At 40.6% G+C, this 26,839-nt stretch overlaps 1 protein-coding gene and 1 long non-coding RNA gene across 13 annotated transcripts in view; one reads left to right on the top strand and one right to left on the bottom strand.

Annotated features, from left to right (window-relative positions):
- The window catches only part of nfia (nuclear factor I/A), a 185,304-nt gene that overhangs the window by 96,331 nt on the left and 62,134 nt on the right, over positions 1-26,839 (top strand). For all 12 annotated transcript variants that reach the window (XM_037545328.1, XM_017701309.2, XM_017701308.2 and 9 more), the window contains exons 3-4: positions 13,695-13,760; positions 22,655-22,729. In XM_037545328.1, the coding sequence (XP_037401225.1) occupies positions 13,695-13,760; positions 22,655-22,729 (141 nt within the window). The remainder of the gene's footprint in view (positions 1-13,694; positions 13,761-22,654; positions 22,730-26,839) is intronic.
- LOC108429519 lies at positions 1,181-5,649 on the bottom strand. The gene is made up of 2 exons (XR_001858012.2): positions 5,538-5,649; positions 1,181-1,545 (listed from the first exon to the last, which is right to left on the bottom strand). It is a non-coding gene; the product is annotated as an uncharacterized LOC108429519 (long non-coding RNA).

The raw sequence follows: 26,839 nt of genomic DNA, 5'->3' as shown, positions 1-26,839 counted from the left end.
GTTTTCTGTCCTAGTTTCAGTGTCTTGATACGTTAATAGTAAAGTGTCACATGTCTATCGCTTTTTTCCTCCCAGGCAGATTTGTTTATTTTACTGAGACAACATTATGGATCCCATAATTCTTTGAAATGTGCTCAGATAAATGCACAAAAATGTAGAAAAATCTTTCCCATGTGATCTGACAGCAGGCTAAATACTTTTCTGCGTCTCATACAGACCATGACTGTATAGAGGAAGGTCTTATAGACGGGTATGGAGCCCTCTGCTCTCCCTCAGCCCAGAGGAGGTGCACATGCACAGGAAGCCCATTGTCTGGGCCTGAGGAATCTCACCCCGCTAACGTTCGCTACTTATCAATGAGTCCAGGCAGCAGAGCCCGGCTCAGGCTCTGAGTCGGCACTTTGGCTCTCCAAGGGGCTGATATTGACTCCCTGCTCTGGCATTCTTCTGCGGATCAGAGCAAGCCTGCTAGACTGCACACGGCTGAGGGAACGGGGCACAAAAGTGGCCCGGAGAGAGCATAGAGTTGATGGGGCGGACGTTTTAGGACCGAACAGTTTATTTGTTTATTAAATGCTGGTCTGGTTTTCATTACTGCCTCAAATCAAACTGAATTTAGTGAAGTTCTTGCGCATTTCCCATAGTTAAGAGCAAGAAATGCCACACAACTGCTAATTTCATTCTTCACCTTACTTATATACATGCGTGCTATATATTCAGATTTGAAGAGTGAGTTTAATTTTTGGTAGTTAAAAATGTGTTAAAAATATCTTGCTTATTCAGAATTGTATATACCCTGATTAATTTGGCTCAAAGAAATGAATGCTTTGTTAAAAAAAAAAAAGTTGCACATCCTTGGGGTAAAGTTTTCTTATAAAGCAGCACAACAGAGCAATAAACAATACTAAATTTGATAGGATGCACCCGGCTATGATCATTGGTAGTTGCTGAGGAGTGTATAAGCGATAAATTTCGATAGATTTGAATATAAGTTTCAGTTTTTTGATGATATAATAATGCTAACATCAAGATTTTGTTAATCTATATGATTATGTGCTATGTGGTAATATATATGACAAATGAATGTGATTCAGATTCTGAAAGGAGAGGTAACTGAAAAAGGAAAAAGAGTGGAACATGATATAAAAAAGAAAAAAAAAGAAACTCCCGACACCAGTAATGCCATCCATTACAGTGCTATAATTATGGTAAGTGAGACAGAACCAAATCAATACAGCAATTCATCAATTGCATTCCCAAACTATTTCAGTCTGGCTTATGTCACGCTGATTCCGACAGTGTCCTTCACTGGTGCAGTATCCTGGCTCACACGTCAAGGTTCCACTCATCCTAATCCACTTTCCGGAGACGTCCATTATTTCTCTGTGCTCTCCTGTAATGTTAATCATGCTTTCGTTAATTGATCCACTGTCGCTGCTGGAATTGCCACGGCTGGACGCTTCCTGGAGTATCTTAACACAACAACATTGTAAATGGAGCCTTGTCTCCAAATCTGGACAGGGGGTTCACACGGGCCACATTTTTCTGTAAAAACACACACACACACACACACACGCTCACACACGTGAGCTATTCCAACAGCTCAGACTGCTCCATAGCTGTCAGACAGAACTTGTAATATGAACAGAAGTGTGAAACACTATATGGATTGAGATTTCTGATTGTTGTGTCTGCCAAGAAAAACACACACAGTCTTGCCAGTGCATATATTTTGTCAGCTTATATATATATATATATATATATATATAATTTTACAGTTTTGTAGTTCTGCTAGAGCAGAAATTTTTTTAGAATTATTTTAATTGTGCATTACTAAAACTTACACCCCTCACCACAACCCATTTTTAGCTGTTGTGTGTTGCATCCACATTTTGTTAAGAGACCATGCACCAAAACGTTGGTAAGAATGATATACATGATCATATATTCCCTTTTCACAATGCAGATTTATGCAAAATAAAAAAGGCCATTAACAGAGAGTATTTAATATTCCTTTTTCATTATAATGTAACTCCTTTTTGCAGATCCCATTTTGTAAATAGTCCCTTTGTTGTTTTAAGCGCATTTATTCCTTCATTCTTGCACAATATCATATTCATTCGAATACCATATTTGATTTTTTTTCTCTGCCAAAAGCCATATTTGCTAATTCTCGGAGGCCATTGTTGGGGAAAAGGGTGGCATCGAAGATGGCAACTGCTCAAAGGAGGGCGAGGGCACTTTTAAAATGGTTTCCAAAGCTTTTAAAATGGCTGCCAGGGTGTGAGGTAGGGGGTTGGGGTGTACATTAATAATAAATAGTAATATCAGTGCCTTTATGTTATTACTTAATTAATCAAATCAGTCTCTGACAAAGAATGGTCAGGTGTTGTGGTTGTGTATGGAGCTAGTATTTTTCGCTGTCTTTCTTCATATCAGGACGATGTTGAACTTGGCAGAAAACTTCTTGGCAGCGGCAGCTTCTGTGTCATCCAACAATGGGAGCAGCTAACGTGATTCTCTCTCAGTATAGCTGTGCCTGGCAGGACGATTTAACAGCTATGCTTGGGATAAGCTTGAGAGGCAGAGGGAAAAAGGAGGAGAATGAAGACAAAAAAGAGACCGGGAATGACTAGCTTTTAAATGGGGTCTTGGCACTGGAAACATCCCCTTTCAAGCTCGAGCCTTTTTTTTCTTTTTATTGAAGTGTTTTGTTTGGTAATTATAAGAACTATTTGTTTGAATTGTCAGTAGCAGAAAATGCTTTAAATGGAAAATCTGAATGATGCATTCGCTAGCGAGAGATTTGACTGTTGTTTATGTTCCTGTCGAGAAGCGACTGTTCCAAAATGGTGGCTGACTAGGGAGCACAAAATGGAGGCAGCGGGGAGGAGCTTTGGTGAGGGAGGCTAGAACGACGATAGCGATCGATTATGTGCCTTTGCTACATAGCACAAGAAATAAAATTCACCAAACAAAAGATCACTCTCTGGATTACCATGAGTCAAATAAATTGCACATTTTGTCATTGGCATTCTTTTTTGGAAATTCCTTGTGTAAAACAAATTTATTTGAATATTTTTGTCGCTATTTGACTGATGAAAATGGACATAGTAGTTTTGCAGTTTCTCTTCCTCTGCTGATTAGGCCACATGTAAGTGTGCTGCCAGGGTTGAAATGACAAACCTACAGCTTTGGCTGGCATCAGCCCGGATCCTCTAACACTCTCGGGTAGACGCCAGGGACTTGGACCGAGTTGCCGCTCACAGCCGAGCATTTGTCCAAAGGCTTTTTCTTCGCTTGCCACTCAAAACGTGCGCTTTCCAGATTCGCAGCACATTTTGTAACCAACAGCTAACTGCACTGATTACTCTCTCATGAAATAGAAGAGAGGTTTTTATTGCAGGGTGTTCTCTGTGCTCTTTTTATTTATTTATTTTTGCATGGAGAAAATATTTGATTGAAGTATTGAATGCTGTGGTTATTTATGTTTTCTGTGATATTATAAATTAGGGAGTGTAGCACAGAGTGGCATGGTGGCATTGATCAGCTGCATTTTTGAAATTGGCGCTGATCATTTCAATTCATTAGATGGATTGTATCCTGTCAATATAATATGTAAAAATCTATAATGAAAATTCACCTACAAAAGGCATGTTGATTTAAATTTTTTTATCTTTTCAACCTTTTCATTATGGACTTTATGCTGATTAACTGCACTTTAGATGGAAATATTTTTGATTTTTTCTAAAAGGGCACTCACTAAAATCTTGAATTAATGGAAAGTTGTTTTACTGGGAAAAAAGAATTAAAATACAATGACCAGTTGTATGAAATTCTTGCGCAGTTTTCATGAGTGTATGTGTTTGTGTGCGTGTGTTCATGTTTGTGGCACTTTTTGGAGTTCTGGGTGCTGCTATGCTGCTGGTCTGAGTGTCTGGGCTACAGGGGATGTTTCTCCTCAGTGTGAAGCTGCCGGTGGGAAAGAATCAGGCCGAGGAGCGCGACGCTGTCAGTGCTTTTGCCCACCTTGGCAAGTGCTTTCCAGTCTGTTTCAGGCTGTAGCCAAAAAGCAAATAGAAAATTTGTGCATTTGTGTGTGTGTGTGTGTGTGTGTGTGTGTGTGTGTGTGTGTGTGTGTGTGTGAGGGAGAGAGTTGGCTGCCAAAGTGAATCACCCTGTCTTTTTTTTCTGATGTCGTACTGCCAAGATCATGGAGACTTTCTATTTTGATTTTGTTAGAAGAAGTGTAGAGGCTTGCCCACAGAGCCATGCGCCTGGTGTCTGTGGCTAGCCACTCAGGGCCCCTCCATGCCAGGTGCAAATGCTATTCCGTTGTTTATTTATTCAAGGCAGATTTGTTTACCTCATAGGCCCCAGAGCGACTTGTTTATGTGTAAAGTCGAGAGTTTGTGTTCCAGATTAGATCAGGCCTGGGGAAGGGCATATTATGTCATGCTCTGGGTAATGGCTCTTCGCTTCCCTGTCCTCTTCCATAGTTTCTTCTCCAAATAATTCCAGATTTGAATTCCATTGTTGTTCCAGCTTTGTTCTGAGTGTGGTTTGGTGGTTCTATTAAAACTAAATGGAGCAGGAGGTTACCTAAGGCCTGTTCAGACTGAGTACAGAAACGAACACATACATATTAATGGCATCTTTCACATTTAGTCATAAAATGACGGACTGTGAGTCGGCGTAAAATTCGCAATTGGAGCTTGATTTCTCGCGGTCTGCAGGCACTTTAAAAATCAGGCTGACCAATCAGAGTTCTGTTGTCATGGATGCAGTCCAGGCAAATGTGCATCAAGATGGGCTCCCTTTAGTTTGTTCGGCCCTTTTTAATGAGAGGAGATAAAAGCCGAAGCAGTTCCCCCACTCACATAGGAATATGTTTAGAATCACTCATTGTACAGCTTCAGGTCTTGTATAAGATAGCAGAACTCCCCACGTTATTGTCTTTTTAGTGGAACATCTGTGCACCTTTTAGTTGTAACATCAACAAGATCATTGATAGATTTATCCTCGTTGCTACTTGAGATCATTTCTTTTCCTCTTCTAAAAGTTACAAAAACGTATTGAACTTGATGTGAAGCTTCCATTGAGTTAAAAGTTGCATTTGTCCAAAAAATCCGTTAGGCCTTTTCAGGCAGAGCTGGATGCCTGCTGAAGACAGCTGGAAAGTACAGCTGCATGATGTGCACAAAGTTCTAGTTTTGTGATTATTTTTCATGCTATGTTTGCAGTTTTCCTTGTAATACAAATGAGAGCCCTTCAGTGAACCACTAATGTGACATTCTTATGCTGGGTTGTGTTATTTTGACTAAAAAATATTTACTTTTGTTGGATTACATGAAGACCTTGTTTCATCGCAATACTCTGAAACTGTGATTGATCAGAATATTCACATGGGTTAGAGGGCTCATCTGCATATTACAGCCTTCTGCAGTATTGCAAAGGCCAGTATGTCATGATTACGTTCAATATATTGTGCAGCTCTACTGGAAAGCAAAAGAGTGCTGTAAATGTAGGTTTGTTACCTGGCTCCAGGCAGTAGTTGCGGTGGAGACAGGTGTGTCCATGCTCCTGACAGCATCGAACCCCGAGCATGCACCTCTCCGCTCCCCCTCTGCAGCTGCAGCCTGTCAGCTGGGCTCGGAGAGAGCGGTGAGTTACAGCACACACACATGCACTCTACTCTGCTGCATTCTTCCTGCCGTGTCACAAGGGGAGGGTCTCACGGTACTCACTGAGATTAGATCTCTGGCAAATGACAATCAAACTGACAACACTTTTTTTTATTATTCAATAGAGTATCCTCAGACACAGTGCATCTCCAGCAGGAAATCAGGGCTGACAGAGGTCAAACATGGGCATTTTTCTCCCCTCACAGCCCATACAGACGCAGCACAGGGAAAAACAATACCCACAGTTCTCTCCATATTGTTCTGCTGGATCATTTCGGACAGTATTCCCCTGACTTTTTTGTGGTTCCCTGCTGTTGAAGCAAGGACAAACACCTCTACATGCGCTGCTGCTCCATGCTTGTTTCTACTAGACAAGACAAAGGCAGGATGTTTTCTGCTGTGGCTAGTCAAAATGCTGTTTGTTTCTCAACAGTATTTTTTCTCAGTCGCTTTCCTTGGACATTTTGAGGAATATCCAAAACCAGTGCTAAAAACCCTGCCAAAAAATATGCTTTTTGGCACTTCTGTTGTAAAAGGTCTTACTTTTTGACATCACTGTATTCTTGTGTTACAGTTCTAACTCTCCATTGGAAGACTGATGGATTTCAGTATTTGAACTGACTGATTTTGTTTTTGTTTGTTTTTTTCCGGTTGCGAGTATTCCCCGCTAACTCTTGAAAGAAACCACGCTCACAGAGACACTTGACCCATTCTCGATCTTTCTATTTCTCCACATAAGGACTATGAGAGGTCGGAGTACACATTAGATCCTTGACAGGCTCAGCTTCTCTCTCACAGCCCAGCTATTTAGAGAGAGAGAGCTAGATAGATAGATAGGGAGAGAGAGAGTAAATTGAAAGCGGCCCCAGGGCTGTATATTTCACCATGTCCCAGGGGAATGTTGGGATCCAGCTTTTCTCTCTGCCTTCCTGGGAAAAGGCCAAGAACTTTTCCTTCTCTCCCTCCTCCTTGGCCTACTCTTCCTGCCTCTTCCTAGAACTTCAGCCCATATCAGGGGAGTTTGCTCCTCACAGCATACTAGAGCAAACACCATCAAGAACTGAGAGAGAAAAAGAGAGAAGAACTTTTCCCACAGAAGAGCTGCAACCATGGAGCACCTTAATTCATCTGTCTCACCTTTTCTCTGTCCGTTCCATCACAAGCTCTGTAATCTGCTTAGTCCTACTCAAAACCTTACAACAAGCAATTTATTTTCTGTGTTTTTACAAAGTTAAGAACAAATTTTCCTTCTCCAATGAAGTCACCATTTCAGACTTTTTTCAGGTTTTATTGTAACAACAACGATATAGAGAACTAGGCTACGTAGGTTTCACTTGTCCCCATCTGTTTTCCCAACAAACTTGATGATGAAACTGCTCCTTCTCAGCAGGTAAATTAATTGTGTACCTCCAGACATGTAGCCAGTTCCATAGGTGTCTGGTAGCAAATATGTTTAAAATAGTCACTAGAGCTACTTAGTTGCCTGAGTAGAGCCCAAATGTCAAATCTGCTTATGCAGTTTTGTGGCTTTGGCTTTCTGCGGGTATCGCTTCACCAGTCTTGCCGGTAGATAGTAATATCTTGCTCTACAAAGCCACTCCAAGCCTGGGGACACAAGGCGGCTAGGAATGTCCCACCATTGTCTCCCAGTAACAGTGGCTTGGTTATGCTGAAAGCTTCTTGTGCACTTTCTGCAGGAGAGCTCCATGATTTACAAGCTCTAGCTGAAAGAGAGCAGCATTCCTACACTTTAGCTTCTTTTAATTATTGTTTATTGATAGCCTTTTTTGTTATAAGGTCCAGCTCATTTTTACAGTGGCTGACATTTGCAGGGGTAATAGCACAATTTGCTCTGACAAAAAGAATAATTGAGACTTTGTATGGTATTTTGTTGTTCCTTCCAAGATTGAAATACAGAGTTTATTGGACCGCAGTGGTCCAATAATGTCATCGCCAAGAGACCGCAGAATGGAATTCCCATATTTTTTTTTTAAACTGACTTTGCCATGCTAGCTGGACTTCTTTAGCAACAGGGCCTGTTCTCAGTCTCTTGACAACATATTTGTTTTTGTAAGTAAAAGAGTGATATATGATGATTTAATTTGATAATTGTTTTTTAATCCACAAGGTCTTGCTTTGCAAAAGTAAAACCATCGTTATATTACTGCCATGAACATAAATCAAATGAAAGTGTAATTTAAATTTGTATGACTGATTCAGATTTCTTTAAAGTCATATTTGCTGGTGGCCTATTTTTGGACCGATTTTTATGAGCCTTTTTTAATCCCAAGCTCACACTGTGTGGGGTAAATGAGTGCATGAAACACATTAGCACATTTATCAAACTTTCTGTTAGCCAAGTGTACAATGTAACATTATTTGCCCCTCAAAGTGTTATTTTTAAAATTTTATACTGAATGTAAGAGGACATTTAGCACATTGAATCATGCATAATTGTGGTACAACATGTGTGTACATGTGTAGTAGCAGTGCAAGTGCCCTTACCTGCCTCACATTATTTACCTCTTAAATCACAACACAGATCTGCCAAAACAAAAACAATAAATTGGCAGATTTCTGATTTCATGTTCTGAGCAATAAATCTGCCTATTCTGGCTATTTTGCATCCCTCATAAATAAACATGTGGTTACGTAATTACATTTGAATAGTACAGCAAAAAGAAAGTAACAACTCTTGAGTTCTGAGGACAGAAGTTTACTGCTGAGTGTTTCAGTCTTGTTGGTGTCTGAGTAAACATGAGCTGAAAAGTTCAGTCCCTCAGTCCTCAGCCCTGCAGAAAAACAGCTCTGAGAGGAAGTGATGTTGTGTGAGAGAATGAGAATGCGGCGGTCCTGGCGTTTGGCTGATCTATAGAGGAGAGGCAGAAGGGTTCTGTCTAAACACTAGCCCTTATTAAATATGGCATGACGCAGAAGCGGGAGGGGCGGAGGTCAAGGTTACTCAAACACTGGACAGAGGCGCGAGTTAACGGAAACAAACGCTGAGAGCACAGCACTCTTTACCCTACCCCCCGACACAATCCCCCCAGCCCAGCACAGCGATGAGTGAGGCTCTGATACAGTGGGTGATGAAGTGTGTGTACAGTAGAGAATGCAGACACAAGAGACAAAGGCACGCTAGACTGTATGAGATGAAAAAGTTCAAGCTAGAAGGCCCATGTTACCAGACTTATTCTTTCTCCTTTTTTCTTTCTTTCGTTCTTTCTTTCTTTCATTTTTAGTTAAGTCCTTAACTTCTCGTTTTATTATGTATCTTAAGCCTTATTAGTCAGTACTACTATGAATTACTCTGTAAGTAATACATAGCTACTATTCTCTAGGCCATGAAATTATGACAGTATGGAATGGAAATCTGGAACTCCCATTCCAGAGCAATTTCCAATTTTCTGTTTCATAGCATAAGTTTATCATTTGAAAAGGAGCAGTATTTCTCCGACTTTTACTCTTGAAAAAACAAGCTCAGCTCTTCTCATGTTAAGTGAAACTCTAAAGGAATGCCAGGGCTTTTGAGAGCCCCACAACATCTCTTTCTTCTGTAACGTCTGGCAGTGAGAAAAATAAAAAAAAGTGAAAGAAAAAAAATCCAAGCGACGATACTTGTGAAAACAATGCTCCAATCCCTGGAGCTTCACCTTCCATTGATAGGCCAGAAAGGGCCGTTTGTATTTCTAAATTAAGTTTCTGCCTCCTTTTATTGGGCTGCGTGTTCCTGAGGCCGCTGCGTAAAAGGCCTTTTGAAAGTAGGGTTTTAACACACAATTGGATTACAGCGAAGCACTTGGTGAGAACGCAACGGACTGAGGCAGAGGACCTGCGAGAGGTACAGATGGTTTAGTGCATGCATAATCAAACAGGCCAGGCTGTGTGTGTATGCACACACACTAACCACCCCCCCTAAACCCCCTCAGCCTGGCCTTGGAGGCTGAGAGAGACAGGGAGTCTGAGAGCAGCAAGCCAGGGGCTATAACACTCCTCCAACCCAGCCTGCCGGCAGCGGCCCTAATGATCTAATTAGGGAATCAACCCGTTGACTAATTCAGCAAGCACCAAGACATCATATCCGTACCACACTCACACACTGGTGCGTGGGGCCTGTTCTCTGGTGAGGAGCTTGTTGCTGAGATTGGGTTGGTGCTGGGTCAGGTTTTAGAGTCAATAGAAAGACATACACACCACACACCAGTCAGTGTCTGGGCTGAGAATTGGATGGCATGGTGGATTACACAATTGCTGCCTCATGAAAAATTCTCATTCACCATGCAGTTAGGAACATAATTTTTACATGCATAAGAATCACTTGGCAAGACTCCTTTTGCTATATTTACCTACCTTTGTAGGAATCAGTGACTGATAGCTGGTCCATTTATTTAGGTTAGTATTAGAGCCAATACAGATGCGGTATATCAAATGGGTGCACCACTAGACATAAGTTTGTGAAGTTACCATTGACAGTTATAACATTTACACATAATGCAAATATGTAATATATAACTACATATGTACATGCACATTATCTTTTAAGTTTGGAATAATTTCTCATATAACAGTTTTTTATGCAATAATAACATACACTATAGACTGATGTGATAAACATGCCACCAAAGTGTATATTAATGGTTTATTCACAATTTAAAGTGTTTTGGAGAACAACATGACCAAAAAATCTGCAAGTATTTCTAATAATTTAATACATGAAGTAACTATAAATAGCTGTTTGATCAGCAAAACATATTCACTGTTCATTCTTAAGGTTACAGCTTTAAAGTTAAAGCAGTATACAGCTTTGTCTATTATGGAATCATCTACAGCTCAAAACACGCAATTCTGCAACAGAATTAGTCTTACATTTTTCAAAACAATGATTTCATACTTTTGTACGGTAATGTAAATGTTAAAAATTCACAGTGACAACTTCACAGTTGTAATGTTATCCAGCACCCTGGTGGCAGGTACTTTCTGATGGTGTTCCATTGTGTGTTCAATTTGAGCCTCATCCCCTGAGCTCATGCCCAGTAATGAACCATGCTCCAGAACTCAAAGCAGAATAACACTTGGAGTCTCAAATCAGCTTATTCCAGGTTTTCCTTTTCTTCTCCCACACCCGGGTTGCGTCCTTCTCCTCTTTAGCTCCAGTGTGAGAACAAAATTAGAAATAGACAGGGACTGTCCCTTCTCTGTCTTTCACTCCGGAACAGAAAGAGTGGCTTGTTATGCACTTGTATAGGTGGGGGTGTGGGGGAGGTCCATGCACCGTGAACAGGCCTGTTTGTGCATCTATTTAGTCGTTTGTTGTTTAGTGTCTTTTTTATGTTTATTTCAAGCGGGATGTTTTTTTTTCACTCTCTCCGTCTCTCAGAGGGCCCTCGACAGGGGGTAAATGCAGATGTGACACACTGAGTCTGGGTCTCACGCCTCATTTGCATTTTTAATTAGCGATGGGTTCGGTGTGTGAGAGCACTTGGTTTGCGGAGGGCAGCCGGAGAGACTGTGTGAAAGTAGCCCCATGCGCGCACACACCCAGTGGACAGCCCCTGCCCCCTCGACTCCACCTCGCTGCTTTCACGTATCTCTGGGCTGTTGCTGGGGGGACGGCGACTTTTTTGTGCGTTTGCTCCGCTCTCCAGATTGCCTTTGTTTTAAGCTGTTGATGCAGACAGCAGCGCCGTGCTGAATGCAAACAAGTCCCTAAATTGCTTACTTTGTCTAGGAAGAGATGGACTAACTTTTCTTTCCCTCCCACTACTTTTTTTTCTTTATTTGACGGACGTCTGTTCTTATGCTACACTTTTTGTTCACTTTAGCAACCTTTCCTTCCTTTAAAAAGTCACTTGTGTTTTTAAAATCGCATATGCCTTTTTCTGTAATTCTGTGTCATTGATTTATATAATAGGGCCATTGAATGTCTTTGCAGAAAATTTAGTGAAATAGGCTTTTATGGAGGTTTTTGAGAACGCGGTTCTTAAGAAATAAAGAAGCAGAAGGCATACAGTACTGTGTGAATATCTTGTCTAAAACCATTTATCTCAACAATAATTGTGTTTTGCCTGTAAAAATAACAGCATTAGAATAGATGCAAACAAACATTAACACACTAAAAAGTAACAAGATTTTCTTTTTCTCCTCCAAAATGGTCATTATTATGAACTGGTTAGTAGAACACAGGTTTGGTGCCATATTTCTCCTGTATTTCCCCAGTTATTGTATTGATTTGTTAAATTCCATCAGACAGAATTTTCAGAGGTGCCTGAAACTTTTGCACAGTACTGTGTTTTTATTGGGCAGTTTCTCCTAGAACTTTTTGGTTTTGCTCTAAAAATAAGTTAAAAGTTGCTATTTTTATACTTTTTGTAGTATTTTGTGGTAGCAATGACTCAGATTCTCTTTGCACTTTCACCGGCTCTTTCTCTGATGAGCCCCTACACCCTGAGTCACTGCAGACCGCTTGCTTTGAGTGGATATCTGTAATATTTCTCTCCCACGGACAATTTTATCCGCAGTGTGAGATCAATACTCACCCCTGCATCTAAATCATGCACGGGGAGAGAGGGTGCTATGGTGTTTTTTTTATTTTTTGGCTGCAGTAAAAACCATTAAACAGACAGCATTGGGACTGTGCTGGATCTTGAGAAAATCCCTGTAATGTCTCTTTTCTTATCATTGCCATTGCAGCTAATGGTGCTGTTAACCAGCACTTGTTGGGAGAAATTTCTCCCATCAAATTTATAGGGCTTTTTTTACGAGAGATGCAGCACATCCAGGTCTGGAGGGTTCTCCATCCAGGCTTATTTCCATAAGTGCTGCGACTGCCAGTAGATCACCCACCACTCTCCTGCTCTCTCTCTTTCTCTCTCTCTCTCTCTATCTCTCTCTCTCTCTCTCTCTCTCTCTTCCTCTCTTCTGGCTTCAACTTGAAGTGGCTCTTGCCAACAGGACAGCGGCTAGACTCCGATCACTGACTAACACTGTTTGACTTGCTTGTGTGTAAAAATATGGTGAGACATTTATTCACGAAATATAAATACCTTTAAAAAAGCCAGAAAGAAAGCCCAGAGTGGAACAGCAGACATATGCTTATGTCTGATTTCAGTACAGCTCCTCCACCAAACTTTACAGCTGGCACAATGCAGTCAGACAGGTAGTGTTCTCCTGGCATTCGTCAAACCCAGACTCATCCATCAGACTGATAGAGAAGCGTGATTCATCACTCCACAGAATACTTTTCTACTGCTCCCGTGTCCAGCGGCGACATACTTTACACCTCTGAGATCAACGCTTGGCATTGTGCTTGGTGATGCAAGGCTTCCATGCAGCAGCTCGGCCATGAAAACCCATGCTATGAAGCTCCCGGTGCGCAGTTTTTGGGCTGATGTTAATGCCAGAGGAGGTTTGAAGCTCTGCAGTTATTGAGTCAGCAGAGCGTTTCAGCGTTTCACTTGTCAATAATACCACTAGTTGAAAGTGGAGGGTCTAGGCGGAAAGAAGTTTAGCAAAAACTGACTTGTTGCAACTGTGGCATCCTATTACAGTACCACACTTAAATTCTGTGAGCTCTTTAGAATGACCCATTCTTTCACAAATTCTTGTATAGACAAACTGCTGTGGCTATGTGCTTGATTTATACTCCTGTCGCAGTGGGACTGAATTAAACACCTGTATTCAGTGATTAAGAGGTGTGTCCCAATATTTTTGTTCATATAGTGTATGTGTGCAGTGGCCTGGTCTGCTGTATGATATTGGCAGTGTACTGTGGGTATTAGAGAGACAGAAACAGAGAGTATACTGCAGTGCTGTAGGCTACACTGTACTGGGCAGTATGTCACCCTGCCTGCAGGCTGTGTGGAACAACTTTAAAGTTGAGCTTTGCTGTGTGATTTAGGGTGTGGGAATGTTCTGTGGGAAGTCTGTTCCTATGGAGCTGCAAATTCAAAACATTAAAGTGCTACTTTGTCATTGTCTAATTCATGTTCTCTATCCCTTATTTCTGTACAGAAGCAACGCAGTCTGAAAGTCCAAACCAGCCCAGTGAGGGAGACATTAAGGACCAGCCAGAAAACGGTGAGCCGCTCTGCTTCCATTTCACTGCATGTGCTTTATCAGAACTTCAGTTCAGTCAATTTTTTATGTAGTGAAAATGCAAGTGAAAGTTACAAGAAAAACTTATTATGGTGCATAATACACATACACACACAAAACGGCTTGGGACATTTATCAATAATTGTCCTTATGACTTTTGATTGTGCCAAGCCGATGAATGTAAAGTGGGGTTAGACTTCTTGTAAATGCTGCTAAGGCTGTTTAGAGTGGAAGTTCAGGCTGTGCGGCCTCTTCACCCAAAGCTCCAAAGCTGTGTGAACACGCAGTGCATGTAAGCCAGAGGGATGTGATTATTCTTAAGAGGATTGTGTCCATGGGGAGCATGTGTGTGTGTGTGCCTATATTTAGTGGACAGTGATTGGCCAGCCACTGGCCTAACGTCACCACAGAGGAAGACTTTTAGCTTTTAACTCGGTCAGGAGAGCTAAACGGGAGACAGTCTGCGAGCCTGGTTCACTGCAAAGGCCTGCAACCGTTACATCAGCATCAACAAACTTCAGTCCTGGATGACCACAGTTACAGCACTGCACACTTCAGTGATTGCCCTTTTCAGACTTCAAACCTCAATATGATTATTTTGGCACAATTCTGAATTACGTTTTAAAGACAACCTGCCATCAGAAACAAAGGAGCAGTGTATCTCAGTTTTTCTCTTGCAGTCTGACTCATTTGGGTTGTTACAGTCTGAGCTCAGTCTCTTTGTTACAGTCTGACTTGGGTACGTTGTTGCAGTCTGACTCAATTACTTAATTACGGTCAAACTTAGTTGCATTTTTATAGGATAACTGTTACAATCTACAGTCAGTTTGTTACAGTCTGACTCAATTGCATAGTAACAGCTTGACTCATTTGCATCATTACAGTCTTACTCAGTTACTTAGGGTCTGACTCAGTTGCACATTAACATCTGATTCAGTTACATTGCTTTTACATTGCTTCAGTTACACACACAGCAGCATTGTTACAGCCTGACTCAGTTGCATTGTTACAGTCTGATTCAGTTGCACTGTTACAGAGTAACTTAGTTGCAGTGTTACAGTCTGACTTAGTTGCATTGTTACAACCTAACTCAGTTGCATTGTTACAGTCTTACTAAATTGCATTGTGTCACACATTCAGCAAAGGAGCCAGACTTCATCTCCCACAGTGCTAGGGGAGACCACGTGATCGATCACATGCTAGCGGACTCCATCTTAGAAGACTCCAACCCCCAGGATTCTCAGACTGATCACGTGGTTTCCCCACGCACCTATTAGCGATCTCAGTCGCCTGATTATTGAACTCTAACACCTGATGCTAATCCCCTACTGGGATATTTAAGCAGGGAATCAGGTTCAGAACTTTGCGAGGTATTGTCTCGACAATCACTGAGCGTTCTCTGATACTACTGTTTTGTGTATTTAGTGTTTCGACTGTTGGATGAGTTTACCCGTTTATGATTTGTGTTTTGCCCCTTTGGTACTGTTGCCTTTTTGGATTGCTTCGTATTTTGGATTACTGGACTGGACTTTTCACTGTGAACTGTGTTTTCCCGTTTGGACCGTGTGGATCATTAAAACCACCTCACCTTACCTGCAAGCGTCTGCGATTCTGTCTGCCTGTTACACAGTGTTATAGCTTGACATTTACAGTCTGACTCTCTTGCATTGTTACAGCCAGACACAGTTGCAATTTTAGTCTGACTCATTTGCAATGTTACAGCCTGACTCACTTGCATTGATACAGTCAGATTCAGTTGCATTTACATACTGACTCAGTTGCATTTACATCCTGCCTCAGTTTCAGTGTTACAGTCTGACTAAGGAGCAGTATTACAGCCCAACTCAGTTGCATTGTTACAGTCTTACTAAATAGCATTTATATAGCTTGACATTTACTGTCTGACTCAGTTGCATTGTTACAGCCAGTCTCAGTTGCAATTTTAGTCTGACTTAGTTGCAATGTTACAGCCTGACTCACTTGCATTGCTACAGCCAGATTCAGTTGCATTTATATCCTGACTCAGTTGCATTTACATCCTGAATCAGTTGCATTGTTACAGCCAGACTGGGGTTGCACTGTTACAGTCTGATACAGTTGCATTGTTACAGTCAGACTCAGCTGCATTGTATTATATTGTAACTGTTTATAGTGTATTGTTGCAGTCTGGCTCTATTAACTAATGCAGAGAGAAGGATGAGAAAGCTTATCCTACTGTGACCCGAAAGTTCTCAGATGCACGTGTCTCCCAGAACTGGATTATAAAGCATATTTCCCCACTCGCTTGAAGATTACTGCAGATATGCCGGGTGATGTGTGTGCACTCCTGTTTCTGTGCCCTTGTGTGTGTCAGCCCGACGCATCTCGCACCATTGTTTACTCAGATTAGAGGATACACACAGATTAATTGCATGTTCAGCTTCCTCATCCCATATGTAGATGATCTCATCTCTTCATCTATCTCTCTCTTGCAATCTCTCACTCCCTCTTTCTCAGTGTTGGTAAACTCGAAGTCATTTAATCTCTCACTAAAATGATTTATTTACATACTTTTTTTTTATTTATTAGATTTCCCACTTCCATACAAATTTATTCCATCTGCTGCCTGCCATTGTGTGCTGTGAAGCTCAGATTATGGCCAGTCTTGACCAGCCAGTCCCAATCTGGATTACACAGCATGCACCTTTAACCAATCCAGCAGCATCTATCAGCTGTGAAAACCACATAGCTGAGGGCAGTACACAAACTGAGCTAGAGAGCTAGTGTTTAGTGCTGGTTACCAAACTAGTTTCGTCATCCACATCTTGATCAGAGCGACTATAAAGAAAGGCATAAAACCTGTCTCAGATTAGATGTCTTCTGCCATAACCAACTACAGTAAATAAAGCAAGGTGTAAATTTAATTATACTGTAACTCTGTATAGGAAGGTAATTCAAGTTTATTTATGAAGCATATTTTAAAAAATGTTTCTTATTTACAGAATCTAAATTAACAACAAAAAGATTACATCATCGAAAATACCAATTGATTAAATAATAAGAAAATGAAATTACATACTTTAAGACCATCCAGGAAAATAGTTAGAGAGAATAGAGAAATAGAAAAATTAGATAGAGTTCATATAAAAAAGTTCAATTTATTAAATTATATTAAATATAAATGTAAATAAAATGAATAATAAACCAAATTAATGATAAATATAATAAAATGATACAAAATGACATGATGGTATCTGTTGCAGCCTTACTGTAAGCAGTTGTGTCAGATCTGACAGGATGGTGGCAGGCTATGACCCTCAGGTGACCTTAGCCATTAGAGTGGTGTTTCTCTCTCTCTCTCTCTCTCTCTCTCTCTCTTTAGTTTACTGTCTCTATATCTCTCGTCCCTAACCAGGAAAGCATGACTCACATTTTTTAATGGCTGCTTTTTTTTTTTTATTTTGCTAAACCTCGACCCTCTTGCTCCATGCTACGTGCACTTTCACAAAGCAGACGGGTGAATTTCTGGGTCAGGGGCAGCCTGTTGCACAATCCACAGGCCAGCAGATAAGGCCAAAGGATATCCTCTCTCTTACACCCGAAAGTGTGTGTGTGTGTGAGAGAGAGAGAGAGAGAGAGAGAGAGAGGGAGAGAAGGAGAGAGAGAAGGAAAGAGGGAGAGAGAGAGAGAGAGAGAGAGAGAGAGAGAGAGAGAGAGAGAGAGAGAGAAGGAAAGAGTGAGAGAGAATACAGAGGCAGAGTAAACTAGTAGAAGAGAAAGATTACAGTCTTTTAAACCTGAAGGGAACCCACAAGTGGAACAGCCTCTGTCCACTTGAGCACTGTGTGTGCATTAAACACACTGTTTTTGCATGTAACATCTGTGGATTCGTTCAAATCTGAGGCAAGAGTGGAGCTTGGTTTTTTCATCTATCTCAAAAATTAAAGCTTTAAGTACTGTCAATCCGATGGTGACAGTTTTGGTGGTCTACGAACTCTTGCACAGGTTTTAGGAGTCTCTTTTATATTAGGAGTCTCTTCAGAAATGTCTCCTGAAAATAAATAAGTTGTATGTAATGGCTGTTTTGTTTGTAAATTAAGTAAATTAAGGGTCATCTCTGACTTTTGCACAGTACTGTATGTTTCCCAGCATGGCCTTTCACTGTGATTGTGTCTTAGCTGGTGCGTCTGTGCTGGAGTCAGGCCGATTGCTGTGTGAGTGTGTTGTTTAGGTCTCAGAGCTGCTGTGAAAGACAAACCCTGGCCCCTCCTCGTGTGTGTGTGCAGTGCTACAGTGGACACAGCTGGGAGTGATTAACCATGTTGAGATATAGAGGCCCGGCCCCTTCCCTATATGAGCCACTCATGGAAATGCCCTCAGTGAACTCCACAGTGCATATGCTCCATATACTGGAATTCCAGTGACGAAAGCTCTCTCTCTGTCTCTCTCTCTCTCTGTCTCTCACTCTCTCTGTTCGCTCACTTCTCTCTCTCTACTTCTGTTTCTTACTCCTTTTCTCTCTCTCTCTCTCTCTCTCTCTCTCTCTCTCTTTCTCTCTCTCTCTCTATCCCTCTCTCCCCATGTACTCAGCTCAATTGCGTCATTCCTTCGATTTCCAAGTAATTGTGTGCCTCAGTTCTGCTCTGTGTTATTGTTGTTACAGTATGTACAGCTGCACGGAAACTTTGACTCTCTCTCTCTCTCTCTCTCTCTCTCTCTCTCTCTCTCTCTCTCTCTCTCTCTCCCTCTGTCTCTCCCTCCTCTCTGCCTCTTCCACTTTTTTAATCTGTCTTGCCTTTACCCCATCACATACATCATTCTCCCCTTCACTCTTGGAACCCCACCCCCCACCCCCAATCTCTGGAGCATCAGTGCAGGAATGCTCTCTGGGCCCAGAGGCTTTGAGCTAATGTCAGCACTTTCTCTCCCAATGAGCCGTACATATCCCTCCCCGTGTGCTTCACCCTTTCCTTTTTTATTTATAATTCCCCCATCCACATGTTATACATCTCCATATCGGACCCGTCATGGCTAAATTCTTTCCTATCTTGAGGTTTTTATGACTTAGTCACCACTGAAGAGCACAGAGAGACATTTAATAATAACATCAACACTGCTCAAGATTCTTCTTGTCATCTTCTCTCTACTGGTAAAGAATAAAAGCTCAGGCAGAGCAGAGAAAGTTCTCCAGTTTATTTTAGCGAGCTTGAAGGCTAAATCTGAGAGAAAACATATTCTTTTGCCTTTCTTCAGTTATTATACTGAAAGACTCATAAATCATCATAAATCAAACTTTTAATCACCATTATTTTGCAGCATTTGTTGGTACAGCATAGTTTGCCCTGGTTAATTGTCAGTTTTATATTTGAAAAAAATGTGGCCTGACCCATTAGGGTGGATTCACAATGCTCAAATTTTCTGGAAGCAGAAAAACACAAAGTGCACTGCTTGATCACTTTGAGTTCCACATTTTTTCACCTTTTGCCACCTAGGGCTTTACACAAAAAGACAGCTGCACAGTGTGCATAAAATGCAAGGCATAGATTGCGTAATTACCCCAGGAAGTAAAACACATCTCGCCCATTTTGTCCACAAAAACAGACCATGTGAACCTCTGTTTGCTCAGTGCTTTACTTGGAAATGAGTTGTAATTGAATGTGAGATCAAATCATATAACTTCAGTTAAAACAGGACTGGTGTGATTCTTCTTGAGCAGTGTGGAGCTGATGTTTGCCTTGGCTTAGTATATATGTAGGTGATCCTCAGGTGACTGTACAGCACATATGAAATTTCAGGAAATTATTATATCTGTCATGCTTTTGCTTTTGGTGCATTTTCTTCTGGTCCTGGAATATTCTTGTCTTCCCAGCTATTACACACTCACTTCAACTCAGGAAACACTTGTTAACCCTCAGATGTTATAGTTATTGCTAGTAATTACAACTGACGTGAATTATTTCTTACTTGCAGCTCATTCTTTTGAATTTCCTGTTTTTCAGGTAGAAACTATACAGAAAGTGCAAAGTACAGGTTTAGACCTGTCGATACAGACAGGACGTCAACTGTGCAGTCATGAAATTTCCTTGCTACTAAATATTCCACAGTCAACTGTCAGTGGTACTATAACAAAGTGGAAGTGATTGGGAACGATAGCAACTCAACCATGAAGTGGTCGGCCACGTAAAATGACAGAGAGGGTCAGTGGATGCTGAGGCGCATAGTGCGCAGAGGTCAGCAACTTTCTGCAAAGTCAATGGCTACAGACCCTTAAAATGTGGCCTTCAGATTAACTCAAGAACAGCATAGAGAGCTTCATGGAATGGGTTTCCATGGCAGAGCAGCTGCATCCATGCCTTACATCACCAAGTGCAATGCAAAGCAACGAATGCAGTGGTGTAAAGCCCTGTCACTCGACTCTAGAGCAGTGGAGATGTGTTCTTCAGAAGGTTCATAACCTGGTCATTTGGATGAAGTGTGTTGTAGAGCAGGGAGAACCAAAGTAGTTCAAAAGTAGGAAATCACTGTTCTAGTGAATCAAATAAAGACAGATGTGGTGAGGAATTATCTGCCTTATTTCATGGTGTATGAATTATGCTGCCAGGCAGAGCAGCTCTCTTAGGTTCCATACTGGATGCAGTTCAAGCAGAGAGTCTGTGTCACGCAACTTGAAGGCTATGAGTGGTTTGGCGTAGTGTGAATGGTGTGCGTGTGTAGTGTGTGGGATGTTGAAGGATGAGTCAGTGGCCTGCACCAAAAGGTGTGCATGTAAGGAGTGTGTTGAGGAATGCTTCAGTGGTCAGTGGCAGTGGCTATAAAAAGGCAGTGGACAACAGTAAGCAGGCTGTGGGTCAGCTGCTCTCTAATCAATACACCCATTAATTGGGGCCACTGAGCTCACACTGCTGCTCAGAGAGTGGGCTTTACTGAGAGCCATCACACCTGCTCATCACACGCACACACACATACATAGGCACACACACAGTTTATACACAGGCCCTTGCTCTCCTCACACTGTCCCTTCTCAGGGCCTCTTTAGAAAAAGTAATTCTTTTTGTGTAGTGTGTGCTTGTGTGTGTGTGTGTGTGTGTATGTGTACTGAGAGACTGTCCCACACTTAGGGGATCCACTCCAGATGTGCTCTGCCCTTGATGTCAACCTAAACACTCCCTGCACTCCACTGGGACACACTGCATATGTGTGTGTGTGTGTGTGTGTGTGTGTGTGTGTGTGTGTGTGTGTGTGTGTGTGTATGCTTGTGAGATTCATCAAGATTAGAATAAAGTACATCGATTTGATATTAAGGGGGGACAGTATGATAGTGTTTGTTATAAATTATATCACAGTAAGCTTTTCTGAGTGTACTATAAGTATCGTTAGTACTTCCAGAACATTGAACAACTCCATGTATCATGTAAAAGACCAGAACATAAACCTTAGAATTATTAAATATTGCGATACACAAAGAGTATAGTGTTGTTACATTTTTGCTATACCACTCACCCGTAATTTGCATCAAATAGGGGTAGACTGTTACCCTGTGCCCTTAGCCACAACATTTTACATTTTGGCCACTAAAAAGCCTGTGGACCTGAGTGGCCATATGACTTGGAGATTTATTTTGTATCCTTTCTCTCTTTTAAGAGACTGTTTGGTTGGACACTTCAGTTGGACAAATCAGTTTTAGTTGGAATTTGTTAACTGTAATTACAGCGATAGCTAATGTGATGGTGTGGTGAATGTGGTGGTCCCCCTGACTAACCTGATTCGGCCTGCCATCACAGATGCTGTTCCACACCATCAGTGTTCTTATTGACATAAATATTTCCTTATTCAGATATACACCTAACTGTTTTGGTACCGAAGCATGCTGGTTAATTATATACACAATGTATATCTGATAAACATGTTTCTTTTATTGTGGCCACAAGATTAATTGGCTTGACTGGCCAGTGCAAAATTTTAATGTCTGTCTATCCTTGGAATGGAGTACAGGCTCAGAAATAAGGTTACTAAACTGTCACTGGGGCAGTACCCCTCTTGTCACTGGGCTGGTAGATTTGATGGTACCTTGAGTCAGGGAAAATACCTGTACTACACTATATACTATAATCCATTGAAATTATATTTTCTAAGTTGTATTCACTCCGCACACCCCGTCTTGTCTCCAGGCTTTAATTTTATTGTTCTATTTTAAAACATTAGCTTATGAAAAGATAAATATGTACTTTTCATCTGGAAAAACTTATTTAAGTTACACAACTGGAACTTAAAACCACTGTTGTACCTTTGAGGTTCATTTACATTGTTTGTACCTTGATGGATGAAAAATGTACCTGCGTAGAACCTTTATTTCTAACCGTTTGTAAGACTAGAGTATACCAATGTATAACGCACAAAGTGATGAGTCTTTAGAAGTGCCAGATCACTTTGTAATCCTGGAATACAAAAAAAAAATTAAATTGAACTTTTGTATGCCTTTTTTTGTATTTTTGTATGTAAGTAATTCCAGTCCTGGGGGAACTGGTGGGGGGTGTATTAAATTACTTGCCTTAAACATGTGCATTGTTTTCACATGACTAAAATATATTACATCTACATGGTTATTATAAAATAAGTAAACTGAGAGAGAAAATTCAGGTATTTTTTGTTGGCGTAATGTATTTTATTAATGGTGATAAATAGTGTACACTTTGAATCATGTAATTTCAATGCATTCCTATTTTTAATGCAGTGTCATATGTCCCCACTTTAATAAACCTGGTTCAATCATGACAGGTTTGAAAATAAGCAGATGTTTTGAAACAGGTACATTAGAAGAAGAAAGCACTGAGGCACACCAGAACTGAAATCTAACAGAAAATGTACACAGTATTAATATTATTTCTGTGTTTTTCTAGGACACCTGGGGTTCCAGGATAGTTTCATCACATCAGGTGTCTTCACCGTCTCTGAACTTGTGCGAGTTTCACAGAGTAAGACCCTTTTTTACATTTCTCTCTTTCTCATATACTGTCTTACAGTCTGGCTTGACTGCACATTCTTTTGTATCTACACTGATGAAAAGTGATGCACTAAATGTACTTGACTGAAACGTCTACACCAGGGGTCGGCAACCCAAATGTTAAGAAGAGCTATTTTGTCCTTTCAACAAATCAAACCACCTTGGGAGCCCAAACATTTAGTGTCCAGTGTGTCTCAGTATGTGATAATGTCCTAGTATAGGCTAAACAATATGAACAACAACACAGACTTACATTACTCTGCTTTAAGCTTTATCTTTAGCCGCTTTCCTTCCATTATCCGCCAGAAAACTTTTCCTCAGAAGTAGAGCAGCTTATTGTAAAATGTCTCTCAACGTTCGACTGATTTACGAAGCTGAAGATCATTCGCCAGCTTCTCGTTCGAATTTTCCCATTCCACCTTATTTTATTCTGCCTGAGGTGCCGAATGGAACTGCTGCACTATTTAAGGTCGAACAGGAAAATTTGAAAGAGAAGCGACTTCAGCTTCGCAACTTTTTAGTGTTTGACAGTCTCGTTGCAGAATTAACGTATCAGGAAACCAACTATGTTGCTTATAAATGCGAATAAGTCCATCTCTAAATGTTCATCTTAATCTCTGTCTTTTTGTTCACTACTAGCTAAGCGAGACTTCATTGCTATGTGACCTGCAGTTCTCAGTCGTTGAGAACCAGGGCTTTCGCGCTATGTTGCACAATTTGGAGTCTAGATTCAGCGTCCAGTCTCAAAGATATTTCACTGATACAGCTGTGAGAATAGACAGTGACTTGGGTGGCTTTAAGCTTTAGCTCAGTTTTTCGTGCATCTCCAGCAGGAAACGTTTCCACAAAAGTAGAATAGTTTCTTGTACAATGTCTATCAGCATTAGATTTTTTTATGAAGCTAAGATCATGTTCTCATTCGCAAGCTTCTTGTTTGAATTTTCCTGGTGCATGAGGCGCCTAGTTTAGCTATCTATCTAGCTAACAGTTGCACCATTTAATTTGAAATGTAATTTAATTTTAATGTGAAAATTTGATCAAGAAGCTAGCGAGTGAGTAGCTGACATCAGCTTCACAATTCTTTAGTGTTTGATAGTTTCTCATTGCAGATTAAACATATCAGGAAACCAGCTGGAGTGATTATAAATGCAAATAATTAGTCTATTCATTGCCTTTTTTCATTAGCTTCTAGGTGAGATTGTTGTCTGCGCTGCTATGTAACCAGCAGTCTGCATTCCAACCTTCAGGCTTAAAGAGGAAATCAGCAGCTATACATATACATCTAGCGTTTGAGACCATTTATTGTTAAAAAGCTTTATTCTGCTACAAAGAAGGATTATTTTATTTTTACCAAAGTATCTAATTCTGCTGTGGACCTGCAACATTAGAAGTAGAAGTAGCAGTAGAAGAGCCACATGATGCTGAACCCTGGTCTACACCATTTCCACACTAATATAGTGTATTACATTGACATAGTTATCACCAAAAGTAAGTAAATTAAAGGACAAACTTGTGTTGTGTTTTATGTGTGAGGAAAGGAAAGACTTTAGAATTGTGACGTGGAGCAAAGAGGTGGACACACGTGCTGAGATAAGCGAGTTTTATTTTGGGCAAATCCAGGGTCGTTGTCAGAACAGTCCAGGTTCAGATGGCCAATACGAACAGATCAGGTTGCAGATACGACAAAACCGCAAAACAGACATACAGCACAAAAAACGTACAGTCAAATAAATGTACAACTCAAACAAAGACCAGCAAACACAAGAGGCTAATACAGAGTTTAAATACAAATAAGGATAATGAGGGACAGGTGGAAAACAGGTGGAAACAATCAGGGGCAGAGTCACTAAACAAGGGGGCTGGACTAAGTACCGAAACAAAGAAAACACGTGGACTAGACCAAAAGACAACATGAACACATGGACAGGACTGGCAGGGGCCAATCGTGACAAGAATTTTGTAAATTCAATGCATCATGTTTTTTCGATACACACCACTAGTCCTCCGCTTCATGTTGGATTAGGTATTGCCTGCTCTAACACCAAACTGTCCATGTGTCCCTAAATTCTATTGTTATTCTTTTGGAAGCACTTTTAGAGCTATCTTTAAAAACTGTTCCAGAATGTAACCTTTATTCATCCTGTAATACTGACCTGTTTTTTCAAGGCCACAAATTTATTGTAGGTCTTCAGGCGAAAGTATTTCTATCTCTGAATGTAGAGATAACCACGAAAGTCACTTGAAATTTGCTTGTCAGGTCAATTACAAGTGACAAGAAAATATTTATTTTTGTTTTCTTAATCAGAACTGCAAAGCTGTTACGTTTTGGCTAATGTGAGAGTTCTGACCAGCAATTACTAATGACTAACATTTCTGTCTTTTTACATCTTAATTCTCCTGATTATAGTTGAGCAGTTATGACTATATATATACATAGAGAGAGAGAGATCTCAGCACTGCAGTATTCTCTTTGATGCACTTTCACAGTGGATGCCTCTCTGGTTCCCACTGCATTTTCTTTCTTTTCTTTCTTTTGGAACAATGGAGTCCACTGTTAGAAATCGAAACAGTGGCAAAATACAGACTGTCAGCTTAAAGAGAGCTAGATTACATTGCAGTTTCCACTGCCTTTGGACATACACAACCGCTCAGAAGCACTTCCTTTGTACTTTTTCTGTATTTTGTGAGATGATGTCATTCCTGCTGGTGTCCATTCATAGATGTGTATTGTTTTTACTTGGGAATACAAAGGCGTATGCAGCCCAAGCTATTTTGTAAACAGCTCAAAATTATTTGATCGCTGTACTTGCATAGTATGCGCTGTACTTACTTATATTCAGCATAATATCAGCTTAAATAATTGGGAATCAACACATGTTAGTAACAGACTAGTAATAGTTGATTCGTAAGCGTTAATAGTAATAGAAGCAGTTGTGCAGTTAGAATGGTAAAAATAAATTCTTTATGAATGTCTCACTCTGTACTGGCCTGTGTTCATTTTTATATCACTTATTTTCATTTGTTTACTGTTATGTATTATATGACTTATTTCTAAACTTGCTGATAAGTACTGTGAAGGTAATTTCGCAAAATAGCAAATCGTATTTATATTTATGAAGTTTTTGTGAGGTTTACAAGGTACAGCTATTTTTTATATTTAAACCACTGTTGTAGCTCCTTCAGTTGCCTGAAGTTTACAAGATATGACTTGCTGCTTCAGTATGATGCTGTATGAGTATGAGTACCAAACTGCTGCCAATTAAACTAGGCCATTTTTCTTTCATCAAAGCTCACAAATGAGAAGTTCTTTAACTATTAATTTGGTGTTAATGATTACTACTGGTGCTAGTAAGTAAAAATGTGTTTTGGTAAAAATGACCAGGTGAAATGGATCAGTACACAATATGTGTGTGATACAACTCAGTGTAACTACTTATGGTCCCGCTTTATTTGGATAGCCCTCAACGATTGATCTAAAGAATTTATTAACAAGGTATCTGTTGAAGCTCAGTTGATTTTTAGCAGTGTTAGGGTTAAGTTTAGATTTTGGATTGATGTTAAGAAATCGATATTTGGTTGAATGTAAGTGAAATGCAAGATAAGCACCTACAAACCATCTTGAGTGGGCTTTGCAAATAAGTGTTAGCATAATTCTTGCTGCAAAACCAGTTTTTCCTGGAGAAATCTTGAACAAAAAGAAAGAAACTTGACACAGTACAACAGAGCTCCAGAATACACCTTTGGACGTTCTTCCATAGAATTTATGCAACAAAACTTCATTGGCCCCAAGCTTTCCAAGACAAAGGAACCAAGAAGAGGTAGAAGATGAGTGGTCTGCCCTGAAGAAAAACAGAAGGAAGGAGAGGGGTCGGAGGAGACGGAAACGTGACCTTTAAAAATTGCAGACCTCCACACTGGAGAGTGACAGAGCGCAGCACGATCCATACAGGCCTGTCGATGGCCGCTAACAATAGCCAATCCAAACTGCCTGTCAGCACTCACAGGAGCCTTCTGATCAAAGGTGCATTGATCACACTCCTCCGTGACCTAATCCTGGGCCTTGTGGTGGGGAAGGGGGAGG

This window comes from Pygocentrus nattereri, chromosome 15 (assembly GCF_015220715.1).
Source record: "Pygocentrus nattereri isolate fPygNat1 chromosome 15, fPygNat1.pri, whole genome shotgun sequence".
Taxonomy (NCBI): Eukaryota; Metazoa; Chordata; class Actinopteri; order Characiformes; family Serrasalmidae; genus Pygocentrus; species Pygocentrus nattereri.
Note: the sequence above shows the minus strand (reverse complement) of the source record. Positions and strands in the feature narration are given on the sequence as shown.